We start from the raw sequence: 18,069 nt of genomic DNA, 5'->3' as shown, positions 1-18,069 counted from the left end.
GAGAGTTCCTATGTTCCATGTTTCAAATCTTAGATTATTAGTTTTCCTATCATATTTATTCTTATCCAACTTATGGTGTGAGAACTCTTACCTATTTAACACTACACCCAAGTTCTCATGGAGATGTAGCGGTCCTTGCTGAGACGTTACAGTCGGACCCTGTAACGCGAACTCTTGTATATTTATCACTACACTCGAGTTCTGAAGATGTAGCGGTCCTTGTCGAGACGTTAGAGTCGGACCCTGCAACGCGTTCCTTCCAGGAACAACCTAACATTAGCACAATAGTTTAATGGATTTATTCATTGAATATTTGCCATAATTTGACGCTGGCTGGCAACCAAACGCAACTCTCCTCCTTTATCCGGGCTTGGGACCGGCCATGACCGGTCGTCATGGGCGGAGTTGGATAGATCATTAACACTTGAAGGTAAAAGAGTAAAGTAGATTCAACATATCGAGATGTTCTCATAACATTCATGAATATCATCATCGCAAAGTATTAATATATAGTTTGGTCTCACATGAGATATTAAAGTAGGTTTTATGTAGAGTCTAATTTAAAATCTCTGCATTATACAATCACAAAGGTTTATGTAGTGAGGGACCAAATTGCAACATCTTATGTCTGCATAAGGATTTTATGCATCGTACACTAATATTTAGCTTGTTAAAGTTGTAATATTGACCAAGTTAATAATGATTTAATGAAATTGGAATTAGTAAATAAACAAACTATTCTTATATTATGTGGATTGGATTATAGGTCAATATGTAAATCTTCTAAGAAGATAAACCCATCAATCAAATCCAAGCATGTTATCGTGTTTTATGAAAGTATAAATAGATTAATTCTTGAAAAAAAAAATTGCTTTAGAAACTAAAGCTTTTAAATTTAGAACTAAAAATGAATGTATGAATCTATGAAATGTAATTTCAATAATAAAAAATAACAAAATAATCATTATACGGATGGACATAAAATTCCTATAAATAAGTCTTCTAGACATCTTTAGATCAATTATTCAATAAGAATATATTCATGAGATATCAATCATAGAATAAAGACAATGTTGAAATGTAGATGAGGTTCTTCAATCCGCGTGATTGTTCTGTGCCCTTTAAGATAACAGGAAAAGTTTAAAAATTATAGTTTGACTTATTATACTTTATGCTAAGATGGATGTGCGAGGTTATTAGACAATATAAAAAATGCTATTATGCGATAACAATTAGGTACCGCTCCAATAGTTTAGAAAATGAAAAAAACTGCAGAGATGGCAAGTATATTCAAAGGCAACAAACATATTTTATAGTTAGATGAGGAGAAGGTGAGAGTCACAAAGATAAGGAAGTTAAGGTGCAAATATGAGGATAGACATATTAAAATGAGAACATTAGAAGAAAAAAAAAAGTCAGGGTTGCACCAATTTTGGGAAAACTCTGAGACACATTTAAGATGGTACGAATACATACTTAAACGAGGCGATGTAAAACTATAACAAATATGTACATGAAACGAGGAAGACAAAGAAGACATGATTAGTAATAATAAAATAGGATAAATTTTATTTAAATATAGTAGGGGATAGATCCTTCCCCGGGACTCCGCATGGATAATCTTTGAAAATGAACATTTCTTAAGGTTAATAATGGGCGTATTTTAACATCTCCTACACCTGATACAATGATCAAAGAACAATCATCCATAGATATATTCTTATTGCGGGATTACGTGGAAAAAGCACTCAGTGAGTGGTCATATGATCAGTAACTCTAAATCCATGATCCAAGAGTTGAAAAAAGTTATATCTGAAACATTTATTCAAGTAGAGGATGGAAAAGGACATCAATTGTAGCAAATGATGATTACGCTCACCCCAGGCACCTCTCACAGCCTGTCTCGATGTTATGTGAAGGGAGGTAAATCACATAACTAAGTACATCAATGAATAAGTACTTGAAGGTTTATCAAGGTTACGAATAAGACATCACAGCTTCTCAACCTCTTCTTGATTGAATCCACCCAACTCCTTTGGTGTTGCTTCATTTTATTATGTATTTGTCATTTGCGTTTAAACTATTGATCCTTGTTTGTTCTCCTTCATGTCCCCACTCTTAGTTGGAGGCTTTCCATGAAGCTTCCAACACTGTTTACAAATAGAATGTACATTTTATGATAGTTGCACCATAAACTATCACAATTAGTAGCTTTTGACTCTATTGTATTAGTTGTTTCTATAATTTTTGACATTTTTAAGGCTGAGCAATATGGAAAAATCCAAACTATAAAGGATGCTAATAGGGAAATTTTGACAATGACGGTCAATCAATAGCTAAAAATTTACGATAAATATTTTGTTTTGCCTTTAGAATACAAAACAAAACAAAAAAGAGAATTGTGAAAAAAGAGAGAAGAGAGAGATCGAATGTTTACTCACAATGATAGCAACCAAGGAGTGTCAACAAATAATCAATAAGGGAAGATGAGGCTAGGGTTACCAATCCTTTAATGGTTGCGATAAGCGAGACACTTAGGATTTAGAGAGACAATAAGGTTTTGAAAGATGGCTAGGGTTTGATCGGATATGATTTTGTAGATTGGAAATATTATTATTAAAATCATCATATACTAACATCCTTTTATAGGCTTATCAGGCCAGTGTTCTAAAGTCCACTGTCATCTCCGATCAAACTTTAGTGGTTCGGGTCGGTCATCCCGAGCATTAGTCGGTTCAAAGAGTTGGATATCTAGTGTCAACCTAAAAAAAGATAACTTATTCTTCCCATGCAAAGGGCCTCTACGCTAGGGCAAAATGTCCCCCATGATTTACCTGCCTCTATCTTGCTGTGGGGCAGGTGATATTGGGTCGCTTGGGATGAACGATAGCACATTTTGCTCTAATAAGATGACTTATTCTTGCCCCCACGGACTAGCACAATTAGTACTTACATGTGGTGTTGTTGCTAAGGGTCATGGGGTTGATTCCCAACATGTGTGAATGCATCGTGGATCACCCGACCCCATGTAAAGGGTCACTGTGTTGGATGAAATCCCTCATTGTTTACCTCCTTTTCAGATCGCATGGAGCAATTCTGAGGGCGCCCGGGGTGAGAGTTATTAATAAGATGATTTCTTCTTCATAATAAACTTTTCCGAAAAAAAATACTAAAAATTCTAATAAACTTTTAAAACTACACACACTTTTACAAAATCATCTTTTCCTTTCCCACACTAACTCTTCACTCTATGATGAGTTTTGGTTGGAGGGGGACAATTGCAAATTTAGAATTTTATTTAGTATTTAATTTTTTTATTTGATAGTCTCTCCAATTTAATATGCAAAAGTTCTCGCACCTAGAACAAACATTATAGGAATACCAATTATCTGGAACATAGGAATGCTCATTAACAAAACAATGGAGATAATAGATATGATGGTTATGAGAAGAGTTAATATTTGTATATTTACAAAAAATAAAATAGATAGGGAAGAAAGCAAAGATGATGAAAAACTAAATTATGGCACGTAGAAAAGAGTAAAAAGAGAAATGTAGAATTATAGTTCATTAAGAGACTGAGTAGTAGTAGTTAAGAAGGGAGATAGGATTATAATTCTCAAGATAGTAATAGCAAAAAAATTATTAATATAATTAATATATATGCAGGATTAGATGAAGACACCACCTAAATGATATAGTACAAAAAAAATATAATATAAAATTATTTAAATAAGCATGTAGAATAAGAAATAAGTAATATGATAGAGTGCATGGGAATTATGATTTTGAAATAAAAAATGAATAAGGAAAAGCTATATTGGATTTCACGATAGCATATAAACATATAATAGTTAATATGTTTTTTCAAGAAGAGAAAAAACAATTGGTCATTCAAAACTAAAAATAATAAATTACAAATTAATTTTCTTATAATTAGGAAAAAAGATAGAAAAATTTATAAATATTTTAAGGTCATCCCTAAAAAAAACCTAATCCCCAACATATGTTAGTGATGTTAGATATGTGCCACAAGCATGGTATTAAAAGAAAAATGTGTTGGCTCCAAGGATCAAGTGGTGGAAATTAAAGAATGTGAAATATCTTTAAGGACAGGATAGAAGCACGAGTATTAGGAGTAATACAAAACAACTCTAATATAACATGGGATAAAAAAATCATTAAAATTAAAAACACTAGTCATGAACATACTCAATGAGTCAAGAGAACGGACAACACCAAATAAAGAATCTTAGATGTGGAATGAGGAAGTAGACATGCCTATAAGTTATTGTAGGCTTGTAAGAATAAAGAAATCTTTAAAAAGTATGTAATAGCCAAGAAAGAGATTAAGTACTGAGTAAAGTCAAAAATGAAGCTTTCGAAAGCTTGAATTGACAGCTTAATATAAAAGAAGAGTAAAGGGACATCCATAGAATAGTGAAAATGAGAGAGAGAGAGAAACAAGGGATTTTACCCAAATAAGATAGATTAAAAATGAATCTAATAGAATACTAGTGAAGAATGAGAAAATAAAAGAGTGATAGAAGAGATATTTTTATCACCATTTTAATGAAAGTTTAAGTGACTAGCTAAGGAAATTTAAGTAGGGTTGTAGAGCATTAAACGGAATGTAAAATGGAAAAGAGGTTAGATTAGATGATATTCCAACAAAGGTATAGAAGCGCATAAGGAAGTAGAATATTAAATGACTTACGAAGTTTTTTAACTTGATATTGAAAACAAAAAAAATATCTAATTAGTAGAGGGTAAGTACTCTGAACTCTTGTAAAAAAATAAATGAAATGTATAAAATTGTGTGAATTATAAGGGCTATAAAACTCTAGGAAAGAATGATAAAAAAAAGATTAAGGAGATCAAGATGATCAAAAATTAATTTGGATTCATGCCTGAAATGTCAATAATAGAAATTATATATCTTCTTAGAAAATTAATTGAAAAGTATTGGGAAAAAAACAACACTAACATATCATATTCATTAACTTACACATCCTATTCATTAACTTAGAATAAACAAATGATAGTCCTAAAAGATTATATAGAGAATTCTAGAAAAGAAAGGTGTTACTGTATGTATATTGAAACAATTAAGGATATATATGAGGATGTAATAACAAGAGTGAAGACTCTAAATTGATTAATCGAAGCTTTTCCTATAGAGATAGGGTTGTATCAAGAATTAACTCTAAATCCATGTCTTTTTATATTTTAATAGAGGATCTCAAAACATTCAAGATAAATTATCATAGTGCATGTTGTTTGTAGATGACATTATTTTACTTGATAAGATAGTAAATGCTAAGATCAAATTTTGATAGAAAATACTAAAAGTAAAAAAGTTTTTAGGCTTAGTAGAGTAAATAATATATAGAATTTAAGTTTAATAGTATTAGACATAACAAGATGATTATTAAAAAAAGAAATGATGAGTTACCATTAATTGAAAGTTTTAAGAATTTAGGATCATTTTTACAAAAGGATAGAGAAAAGATTGATAAAGATGTTTTACATAAGATATAAGTAGGATGGTTAAAATGAAGAAACGGATCAGGTGTTCTTTGTAATTGTAAGGTACCTCCAAAAATTTAAAGGAAAATTTTACAAAATGACAATAGGACCTATTAAGTTATATAAAGTTAAATGTTGGGCTACGAATCAAGGAGTCGTAGAGATGAGGAAGTTATGGTCGATTTACGAATATACAAGAATAGATAGGCTAAGAGATAAGAATATTAAAAGTCGCAATTGCACCTATTGAAAGAAAACTCCGAAAGACACATTTAAGATGCTATGGACACACACTTAAATGGCTAATTAATATTCTAGTTAGGTGATGTGAGGTCATGACAAATATGTACATTAATCGAGAAAGAGAGACCAAAGAAAGCAAGATAAATTTTATTTGAATATAGATTAGAATATAGTAGGGATCGAGCGGAATGATATAGGAGAATCCCTATAATCAACACCACTTAATGAGATAAAGGCTTGATTGTTGTTGTCGGTAGTCTCTCCAATTTAAGAGAGAGTGTTAGGTAATTGGGATAGTTTTTCTAGTTTGGTAAGTTTTGTATTTTTTTAAGTTGTAAAGAATTTATTTTCAAAGTTGTTAGAGTCCTTTAGGTGAGCTGGTATTCCACACCAATTTCTTTATTTTATTTTCTAAGTTTAATTGGGCTGGAGCTTTTAAAGAGACCTTAACTCCACCTTTTGTAATTCATCTTTTCAATTAATAAAATTTTCTATTTGATAAAATGAAATTCATTGTAAAAGGATGGTCCTTTGTATCACTAATATTTCTCTACTACGTTTCACGTAGAATACAATAAGAACATGCATAACCGCCAAAATTGCCTCACTTGAGATAAAAAGACATGTGCCCACAAGAATCAAGCAAAATCGTGCCAGCTTGCCAAAACCACATGCTACTTTTGTCTCTAACATCCACTAATATATAACATGTTGATGTTATTTTTCTACCCCACATGCATTCTACATGATAACATATAACTAGAATAGAAAAAAAAAATAGTTAATTGTTGTCTTGAATAGTTGAACTAGCATTCCTTAGGCTTTTAATCTTCTGAATCACAGCTTCTATAAAATATGATCAATTAATGGTGAAAACTGGGAGTTGTCTATGCATACTGAAACTTTTGGCTTTGTTGGACCATAATTTAGTTATAGAGGATCCAAGTATCCATCAATTGGTCATAAATATCTAATTAGCTCATACCTTATGCATATGTTGTTAAATTAAAGTTTGTGCAATCAATGATGGGGAAAGGATAATCATATTCTGACAACTTTAGGTGTTCAAAAATATTTTCCCTATTTCTTGATTGGTGCATGATAAATTTGTGGCGAATGGCAAATTTTGAGTTGATCAATGGAAAAAAATTTCCCAGAAAATGTCTTCCCTCTCAACAAGGGGAAGTCATTTTCTCAAAAAAAATATACATAACTCAAATCTCAGAAAATTCTATTGTAACCCAAACCTCATAGTCACTCCCAAATTGGTTCTCTGCCAAACTCGAAACCCTCACATCTCAGTCCCAAACCTCGTCGCTTCTTTGGAGACTCGCCACTACTAATGTATGTAGGAGAAAGGTTATATCATTTTTTTGAAACAAACAATAAACTATGAGGATACAAAATAGATACTAGGTGTATATGTAAAAGATGTTTGTATTCCATCATATACACTTGTATAGAAAAAAATATTATGGCATTTTATTTTGTATAGAACGTCCAAATTGATTATTTGTATATATTGTGATGGATGATTCTGCCTCGTATAATTGAAAAGAAAATTTAGAAGAGATTTTTCAAAAGGACACATTTTTTCCACTCAAATCTCTCTCGTTTAATTTATTTGTCTGAATCCTCCTTTTCTTCCCAAAAAAGGGAAGTATATTTTTTTTGTGGATCTTGCTTGTTTCTTTGGAGATTTGCACACTACCAATGTAGGATCAAGGTAATCTTTCTTCCAGTCACTCAACCCCTTCCTCCAAACCCACGACTAGATCTCCTATACTATCAAGTCTGCTCCAGCCTCATAACCAGATATTCCTCTACCATCCTACTTATGCGTGTTTGTCGACTAACAACATCAAAGAAATGCCTTCACATCCTCCCTCATTGAAAACCCTGCTTTACTCCACCCTTTCCCCACTACTACAAACCAATAGTAGAGCAAGGGATGAACCATAAGCCAAACTGTAGAAGATGGCACAGGAAAAATCAAACTCACATTTCTTAGTTTTTGTACATTTTTTTCACGATTTCAACATCAGCTGCTCCTCTAATTGTAAGAATTTGGCTTTCTGAACTCAAAAGATTTGAGATGGCATAAAATAATGGAAAACTATCTGTATATTTCTTTCTTTGTTCCGTGTCATTTTGTTGCTTAATTCAAGTGAATGTCCATAGTAAAAAAATCCCTATGTATTTATCTATATAATTTATTTCTTTTGTTAATTTGATCAAGTTTCTTTTAGATAATGTTGTTTGTGCTTTCTTCTTTTGAAAAATTAGATGAGACAATTTACTTCCCATGATTATAATGAAACAGTGACTTTGTTGTTTGTTGTTTGTTGTTTGTTGTTTGTTGTTTGAAGGGAGCCTTGGCGCAACGGTAAAGTTGCTACCGTGTGACCTCGGATTTGAGTCGCGAAAACCACCTCTTGTGATGCAATGTAAGGCTACATACAATAGACTCAATATAGTGCGACCCTTACCCACAACCCCACATTGGCAAGAGCTTCGTGCACCGGGCTGTCCTTTTAATGATTTTGTTGTTTCTTTCCTCAATCAGTGTTTTTAAAATTAGTCTTGAAAAGACAATTCAAAATCTAGCTAATTGGTAAACGCTCTGAAAGTGATCTTCTGATCTGAATTTTAAAATACTGCTATTTACATAATTGAGCATGGACATGAAAATTCATCATCTTATTTTCTTATTTGTTTACTAATTTATCCTTGACATGGAATAAGTGATCTTGATTCCTCTCCTTATCAATTGAGCAAGGCATATTTCTATTCTCACAATATCCTAATCATCTTTTACTTTAACCCAGAGAGCAGTACTGATAATTCATGCAATTATACAAAACAAACTAATTGGCATTGACATGGATGATTTAGGTCTCAACCGGATGACTACTTGCAGCAGAATGTGTTTTACAGTTGTGATTTTGCTAGTAGTGATTTGTTTTCTTTTTGACCATTATTAAAATACTTGCATATTTTCATAAACATTGCTCTTAAACATAACTACTGGAGTAGTGATCTGTTGCAAGAAGTGATTTGGCATGTTTATTAGTTTTCAACTACTACCACTACTAACTAATGAATTTGGATGTTCCAAACTCAGTCAGAGTCAACCAAAGCAGCTCATCTTGTGGGTTGGGACATTTGTAAAGGCCCACTGATTTTGGAGGTATGGGCATTGCTGATTCACATTCTCATAATCATTGGCATGTGGTTGTTGTTGGAACTTGACTAATTCAGCTAATAGAAGAGGGAATTGCAGTGAACAATGATGGATGATGACCCTGTGCCAAGCAAGGCTTTGGTGTGATTGGCTTCAAAAGAACGATATTATTTTTAAAGGTGAACCTCTACAATGCCCATTAATTGTTACTTGAATAAGTCGAAGCTATATGTCACTCAAATGGATGAAAGGAAGGAGGTATACAATTGCCCAGATTGTTGATAAGATGAGGGAACAAGTGGAGTTTCTAATGCACGTTAATGAAGATGGTACTGATGGCGCTTTGATTGCTGGAATTTAAAACTAAAACCAAGTCAAGCCCCATTATAACTATATTGAGATTAGAACCATCAGATTATGTAATTTAATTTATTAGGGTTGTCAATTTATGAGTCTGCGGAGATGTTTTGAAGGTTTTCAGCCATGCACGAGCCAGCATAAGCCATTATTTATCTCAGCTATTTTCAAAATGTTTCCCAGCTGTTGATGATGTTATCTATTTGTGTATGTGGGTTAGTTAACTTTCATTGGATAGTTTCATTCTGCATACTTGAAGCCTTTTGTTCTCTGATTCAAGATGGGTTGCCTCATATTGTAGCACTATTATACTATTTTTATAGGAAAAAAAACTGAATCTGGATGCTTTTCATTGCTTGATTGCTTCATTCCTGAATATGGATGCTTATTAATTTATTGTCTCCTTATTTGGAATTGTAAGCAATCTTATGATTGTAATATAAATGGTATCTTGTCTTGCAATGCAGAATTTATTGGACATTATGTATATTGATATTTATTACAATTTATAATGATATGTTGTTAAGGTAAATGTATTAAATTGAAACAATTCTCTTTCAAACAAGATTTGAAATTCTGTTTCAAACCTTGGCAAAAATGGGATGGTATTATCAAAGTGTGTCAACACGGTGTCAGAGACATCGAGGAGGAGAAGGAAGAGCCGAAGAGGAGAAAACGAACAAGATTGGGAAGAGGAGGAAAGCAAAGAAGAGACTGAAACCATTTACCCTCTGAAACCCCAGCCAGATTTGTCAAAGTCAATTGTGAAGTTGTCACTCATGGAGGGACGAAAGGAGTCACTCATGGAGGGAAGAAGGAACTCTTCGTTTGTTGCCTTCGTCACTCACCTTCGTTGCTCATGGATGAAGAAATCGCAGAGGAAGGAAAAAGGAAAGAAAGAAGTTGCCACTCACAAAGGGAAGAAGGAACTCTTTGTCAATTGCCTTCGTTGCTCACCTTCATCGCTCGCGAGGGATGTAGTCGCTTCCTTAGGAAAGGGAGAGGCCTGAGCAAAGAAGAAAATGCCCTTTGTGAAAGTTTGTTTGCTTCCCATGTAGGCTTGGCTCCTCATAAGTAGGCATGAAGGTAGTAAGGTCGACCACTTAATATATTATAAGCAATCACTTGATTTGGGAACAAGTTGGAAGGAATCATTTAATAAATTATGCTAGAGAAACATCACATCTCAAGAAGGTTTTGCGTGCTGGTGCTGGTAAAAAATTAAAATCATACTTCCAAGCTACATTTTAAAAAAGGTGTAAGAAAATTATTTTCTTATACATGCACCAAACACAAGAAAATGTTCTCTAAGATTCCAGGAAAAAATTTTCCTCTTAGCACGTCAAACACATAAAAATATTTTCTAACTTATTTTAATACCCCATCCAAACAAGTGAAAATAATTTATTTTCCTTTCAAAGATTTCTTCTTGAAAATATTTTCCACAAATAAATTATTTTCAAGCAAACCAACTCTTAGATTAAATGATCGTTGACAGCATTTTTGTGACAAAAATTTAATCTTCCTTGGTCCAACAGTTATGACATCCTACTATCCTCATTTTCACTATAAACAGAAACATAATTGCAGAATAAAGAAGGAACTAAGCACTTACATCTTATATGGATCAGCACCGGTGAAACCAGTAGGTTTGGGTATCGGAATCAACACCTAGACAATCAGACAAGAGAAATTTTGATTTGAACAAACATCAAGATGAAAGCCGTAAGGAAGAGGACTGGACAAAATCATAAGTCCTACCTCCCTGTTTACTGCAAAAATGGGACAGTGGCGGCCGATCACATCATACCAACTCGTTCGCGACTGTAATTTTCGCAAAATAGTAAAAAAGAATAAAATTGTTCAAATCCAAGATAAACCAAGTTAGGGTTTTGAGGCGTAGTTAGTGCTCACCGCATGGTATTGCCCTGCCTTACTCATGGGGACGATGTCCCCCGGCTTGTATGCTCGCGTGATCGAAGGAAGACAGCATAGCCCAAGAAAGCAGCAGAACAAGAAGCAGAAGGCGGATCCATGGTAGGCGGAAGTTCGCGCCATAACCATTGACGAGAACGAAAATCCTCGGGCACACTGATGGAGATCAGGGCCGGCAACGCCCTAAGTGTACAATTAGACGAAATTTTTATTTATCATTTTACCCCAAAAATTTTCACAAATAATGTTAATTTATTGTAAGTAAAAATGCCTAAAAAGGGCAGGGGTTGGCTTCTAACATCATTCACTCGTATGATAATTACATAACTAAAAAAAAAATAGTATCGATTGAATTTTCTTTCCTAAGTGATTTATTAATTTAAAAATATTAACGCTTCCTGATTTATTCTAACTATCAACACAACTTAAATACATGTGTCAACTAAAAAAAACTTTAAAAATTTAACAAGTAAAAATAACTTATTATAAATCATTCGTAAGAACACATTTATAGGCATTCTCAACTGAGATTAATTTAACCTAATGATTTATATAAAATTATAAGGTTCTTATATTATCTAAATGATGATAGAATTTAAAGGGTTATTCATATTTATGTGACGATAATATCTTAGAGAGTTAGACCTAAAAATCTCTCTGGAACTTGAAATTATGTGGATTGACATTTTACCCAACTTAGGCTTGTGGCATCCTAGATGTGTTCTTCTCCTTGTAGCACATGATGTTCTCAATGAATTGTCATAATGCATCCTCTCGTTCTCAACTTATCTTAGTCTTAGTGTCAGGTAGATTCTTCTATTTTACCAAGGCATTTGGTGTAATTTGGATTCTCTCCTTTGAGTGTATTTATAACAATGCACTCTGTATCTTTATCAAAGGAATTGACAATAGTTTTTGATGCATGATTCGACTTGTTTCTTTTTGGTCATCCTTGTCTTCGTGATAAGGCTTGAAAATGCATTATCAATCTTGAGCTTTGCCAGAAGTTGAACTTGATAAGATACCTTACCCATGCATTCGGTGACCAAGAAGGGAGTTTCATACCTTCTTACCAAGCCCTTGAACACTTTCCACAAAAGACTTAAATTCTTGGGATAGGAGTTTACTAATATCACGTTGCCTTCCTTGAACTCTACATGTTATCTCTTCATGTCTATTCATTTCTTCATCTTAATGAATCTTCTTGGGACAGTCTAGTGGCTAGTACATGAGGTGTTGTCATCATGAGATCTGGGGTTCGAATCTCGGCAAAGCCGAGGTAAATGTCTCCTTTATGTTCTAGTCACTATTCCAAATGCTAGTAGTCCCCGTGATTTACCTCTTCCGTGTTGGTCCTGGAACGGGTTAGCGGGGGCGCTGCTAGTCACTATTCCATAGGCTAGTAGTCGTCCGTGATTTACCTCTTCCGTGTTAGCCCTGAGACGAATTAGCGAGGACTCTGAGGGCAAACGTATTTACCTTTTGTCACCATTTCTTCATCTTAGTGGCTTTATCCTACATAGAATCTGTCATTATTGATTGGATATTGTAATACATGTAAACTATTCCTATCTATGGGCAAACCGCATCAATAAAGTTTTCATTGCCTTGAAACTCTTCATCTTGTCTGATTGTTGTTATTCAATTTCATTTCATGGTATTAGGACCAACAACTTATTTCTCTTCAACACAGCCTCTCCTTTCTTTATCTTCCTAATAGTCTCCGATCAACTCTCTCTAATCCCTTTTTCAAATTTTGTCGCTCAACAAAATCAGAGCTCCCTTTCTCACGTGGACATCAGTCGTACTCTCGTAGGTCATGTCATCCTCGACAAGAACCTTGGCAATGGCTTAAACTAACAACTAGGAGCTCAATCATATCGTTGCTCCGCCATTGTAGTCATGCTACACCTCTGACAAGGCATGACAGTAGGGGGTCTTTACATTGGAAACATAATATAAATGAAAAATTAAATCTAGATCTTTAAATCAAGATTGATAAATTTGGATCGCCGATTTAAGAAGGTATAAATATCCTTTGGATAAATCAATCTCAACCATTGATTGACATTCAAATAAAGAGACATTGTATCTCTTATAAAGGAATGCAATTTTAACCATCCACAAGTTGGATGATTGAGATCTAATTGAACCAAAAGGTTCTTATACTCTTTCACTAGTATAAATAAGACCCCTCTCCTTCTCATTTCACTCACTCAATTCATTGTAATTCAAAGTGAGCATTGTATTTCATACTTACATTTGAAGAGTTTCAGAAGCTTCTTCAGTTTGAAGGTCTTGCGATTTGCAGTGCAGCTATCGCAAGATAAAGTCGTTATATTTTGGAAGACGATTGTCGTGTTTTGTGAGCACCATGTACGGGGCAAATTCGTCTTAAAGAGATAGAGTCTAACTCTAACCTCGACTTTGCCAAAACGGTGTCATACCGTTATTTTGTCTGCGCTCGAATTGTACTACCACCAAATCCCAATAATATTAAGATGAACTTTTCATAAAATTTTGATGGATTCATCATCGACGACTCCTGTTCCATCGGCGCTTGGTGAAAAACTAGAGAAGTTTACAAGTACCGATTTCAAGAGGTGACAGTAAAAAATATTGTTTTACCTAATCACGTTGAACCTTGCGAGGTTCTTACGTGAATATACTCCCTTTATATCTCAATGTGAGACTGATAAAGAAAAGAGGGTGGCATATAATGCTTGGGGGTATAATGGCTTCTAATGTCAAAATTATGGTCTCAATGGCTTAAACAACACGTTATACAATGTGTATAATCCAATGTCAATTACAAAGGAGTTATGAGAATCTCTCGAAAGGAAGTACAAAATAGGTGATGTTGGACTAAAGAAATTCATCATCGGCAAATTCTTAGACTTCAAAATGATTGATTCCAAAACTATGATAACTCAAATCCAAGAGTTGCAGTTGATCCTACATAATTTGCATGTTGAGGGCATGACAATGAATGAGTCATTTCAAGTTACCAGGATAATCGAGAGACTTCCACCTTCATGGAGGGAATTTAAAATTTATCTAAAACATAAACAAAAAGAGATGAGACTTGAGGATCTAATTGTAAGACTACGGATTGAGAAGACAATCGCAAGCAATCAAAATCAATAAAAATGTATATATTTTCAAAAGCAAATATACTGGAACCAAACACTAGCAAGAAAAGAAAGTATCCTGTCTAAAGACAGAACCAAGGAAGGTCCAAGAAGTTCCAAAGAATATGTCACAACCATAGCAAACCAAATCATAAGGCCAAAGACTGTCAATGTCCAAAGAAAGTCACTGAAGTGCGCATGCAGAAGATAAGTCAATGCCAATAGATATGTCAAAATTAGACATGACTGTCATTGTATTTGAAGCCAACTTGGTGGATAATCTAAAGCAGTGGTGGGTCGATATTGGTGTCACATGGCACATTTGCTTTGACAAGGCTCATTTTTTAACTTATACCCCTATTAATGGGAGAAAACTAATCATGAGCAATTCTACAACTTTCAACATTATTGGTCTTAGCAAGATGGTACTAAAGATGGCATCAAACAAAGAAGTGACCCTAATTAATGTGTTTCATGTTCCCAACATTCAGAAGAATTCAATGTCAGGGTTGACTCTTGTCAAAGCTGGATTCAGGCTAGTGTTTGAGTCAAATAAATATGTATTAAAAAATGGTTAATTCATAGGCAGAGGGTTTATGAAGAATGGTGTATTCAAAATGAATGTAAATGATTGTACACCATGAATTCAATGGCAATAAATTTTGCTTATTTGGTCGAATGTTCTAATTTATGGCATGTTAGACTTGGACATGTAAATTATAACACTTTGCGATGATTGGTGAATTTAAATTTATTACCAATATTTAATAAATTTGTCTTTCCATTCAATTGAAAGAAGCACGACCCCTCTAGAATTAATTTACAGTGACATATATGACTTAAAAGTCGTGCAAACTAGAGGAGGTAAAAAGTACTTTGTTTCTTTTATTGATGATTACACTAGATACTGTTATGTGTATCTATTGAAAGGCAAAGATGAGCCTTAGAAGCATTCAAAATTATAAGAATGAAGTTGAGAATCAAATTGGTCAACGAATTAAAAAAATTCAAAGTGATCAAGGAGAATATGACGGTCCATTTTATAAATTTTGTACAAAATTTAGTATTATTCATCAAACAACAACTCCTTACTCTTCTCAATCAAATGGGATTGCTGAGTGTAAGAACCAAACTCTTAAGGAAATGATGAATGTTATGTTGATAAGTTCGGGCTTACCTAAGAATTATTATGTGTGTATGTATGGAGGGGGGGGGGGGGAGTTATTTTATTGGTAAATTGTATTCTCAATAAAATCTCTCACAAAAGGAAAAATAAAACTCCTTATAAGTTGTGGAAGTGTCATAAGTCTTCTTATAAATATCTGAAAGTGTGGGGGTGTTTGGCTAAGGTGGAAGTGCCTAAGCCAAAGCAAACCAAAATAATACCAAAGACAATCGATTGTATTTTTATTGGACATGCCAATAATAGCAGTGCATATCAATTTTTAGTACACAAATAAATAGTTCTTGATATACATGTTGGAACAACAATTGAATAAAGAAATGCTGTATTTTTTGAAGATATCTTTCCTTGCAAAGATAGGAAAGAAGAAAGTTCAAATAAAAGAACTTATGAAACGAGTAAGGATAATCTTGGAAATAATGAAGAACCAAGATGCAGTAAGAGGGCCAGAATACAAATTTATTTGGTCCTAATTTCATGACTTATATGTTGAAAAATGAACCAAGGACAATAAGTGAAACTTTATCAAGTTCCAAGGCTCCTTTTTAGAAAGAAGTCATTAATAGTGAAATAAATTTCATCATGCAAAATCAAACTTAAGAATTGGTAAATATTCCACATGGAATCAAGCCTTTAAGATATAAATGGATCACAAAAAAAATATATAAGGCTGAAGGAACTATTAAAAAGTATAAGGCAAGACTAGTGGCAAAGAGATTAAAATAAAATGAAGGCCTTAACTTCTTTGATACTTATTCACCAATAACAAGGATCACATCCATTAGAGTACTCATTGCTATTGCTACAATATATAACTTTGAGATACATCAAATGGATGTGAAAATAGTATTTCTAAATGGTGAATTAGAAGAAGAAATATATATAGAACAACCTAAAGGGTTTATGGCTCCAAGATAAGAAAATAAGGTGTGTAGACTTGCGAAATCACTATATGGGTTAAAATAAGCATCGAAATAGTGACACGAGAAATTTGACAAAACTATGATGTCAAATGGATTTAAAATAAATGAGTACGCTAAATGCATATATATATCAAAGGCACACATGACTCATTTGTCATTACTTGTCTATATGTAGATGATATTCTCATCATGGATAGTAATCATGATATAATCATGACTACTAAGAAGATGTTGACCAAAACCTTTGATATGAAAGATATGGGTATAACAGACATTATACTCGGGATTAAGGTTGATAAGACATTAGATGAAATTATCCTTTCATGGTCTCATTTTATTGAGACAGTACTAAGGAAATTTAATATATATGATCTTTTCCTTGTAAAAACACCGATGGACTTAAGATTGCACATGGCTAAGAACCATGGTAAACTTGTATCCCAATTGGAATATTCAAGGATAATTGGTAGTTTGATGTATATCACTAGCTACACACATTCGGATATTGCCTATGTGGTCAATAAATTAAGTAAATTATAAGTAATCCAAATGATAACCATTGGAAGGCATTAATAAGGATTCTTAAATATTTAAGATATACCTTAGAGTATGGATTATATTATACGAGATATCCAATGATACTAGAAGACTATTGTGATGTAAATTGGATATGATATAAAAGACTCTAAATCCACCAGTAGATATGTATTTACCATTGGTGGTGGAGCAATATCATAGAAATCCATGAAACAAACCTACATAGCTTATCAACTATGAAATCTAAGTTTATAACCTTAGGTAAAGCCGCAAAAGAAGCTCAATGACTTTGTAACCTCTTAGAAGATATCCCATGTTAGGAAAAATCAGTGTGTACTGTGATGATATATTTTGATAATCAATCGACAATTATAAGGGCACAAAATAACTTGTATAATGATAAGTCATGACATATTCATCGGCGACACAATGCTATTAGACAGTTGATCTCTAACGGAGTTATCTCTGTCGATTATATCAAATCAAAAGATAACTTGGCGGATCCATTTATAAAGTTTTGACTAGAGATCAAATATATTGTACATCAAAAGGAATGAGATTAAATATCTATAAACAAGAACATTGTGGTAACCTAACCTTGTTGATTGGAGATCACAAGATCTTGGTTCAATGGGACAACAAAATTATAGAAGTTTGCGTGAGCACTTAGACTAGTTCCCCTCTCATTTCTAGGATGGAAAAGTGTTACCTACGATATATAGTGAGGTTAAGTTATAAACTTTTAATGACTCATATACTTGAAAAGGTAGAGTATGGTAGGATACTCTTTATAGGAGGTCACCTATATAAGTATCAAGATAGGTCGCTTCAATAAAATACTTGTGAATCCAAGATGTAGTCTATGGCCAAAATAGTCAAAACATGAGAACTATAAAGAAGTGAGAAAAGTTATTGTGTATGTACCATTATCTTGATTTACATGAATGACTGAGTAGTTCAAGACATCATGTTTACTAAGTAACCTAGTAAATCTAATGATACTCTACTACGGAAGGTTCAAAATCATGAGTTACCTTTCTTGATGCA

General features: G+C 33.4%; 1 protein-coding gene across 1 annotated transcript in view; it reads right to left on the bottom strand.

The window, feature by feature from the left end:
• Positions 1-11,445, bottom strand: part of LOC121976141 — a 39,759-nt gene extending 28,314 nt beyond the window's left edge. The window contains exons 1-3 of the mRNA XM_042528154.1: positions 11,228-11,445; positions 11,075-11,137; positions 10,929-10,984 (exon numbers count right to left, since the gene is read on the bottom strand). Of these exons, the coding sequence (XP_042384088.1) occupies positions 10,929-10,984; positions 11,075-11,137; positions 11,228-11,377 (269 nt within the window). The 5' untranslated portion in view covers positions 11,378-11,445. The remainder of the gene's footprint in view (positions 1-10,928; positions 10,985-11,074; positions 11,138-11,227) is intronic.
• Between the last annotated feature and the right edge of the window lie 6,624 nt (positions 11,446-18,069).

Source organism: Zingiber officinale, chromosome 4B, assembly GCF_018446385.1.
Source record: "Zingiber officinale cultivar Zhangliang chromosome 4B, Zo_v1.1, whole genome shotgun sequence".
NCBI lineage: Eukaryota > Viridiplantae > Streptophyta > Magnoliopsida > Zingiberales > Zingiberaceae > Zingiber > Zingiber officinale.
This window is presented reverse-complemented; position numbering and strand designations above follow the sequence as displayed.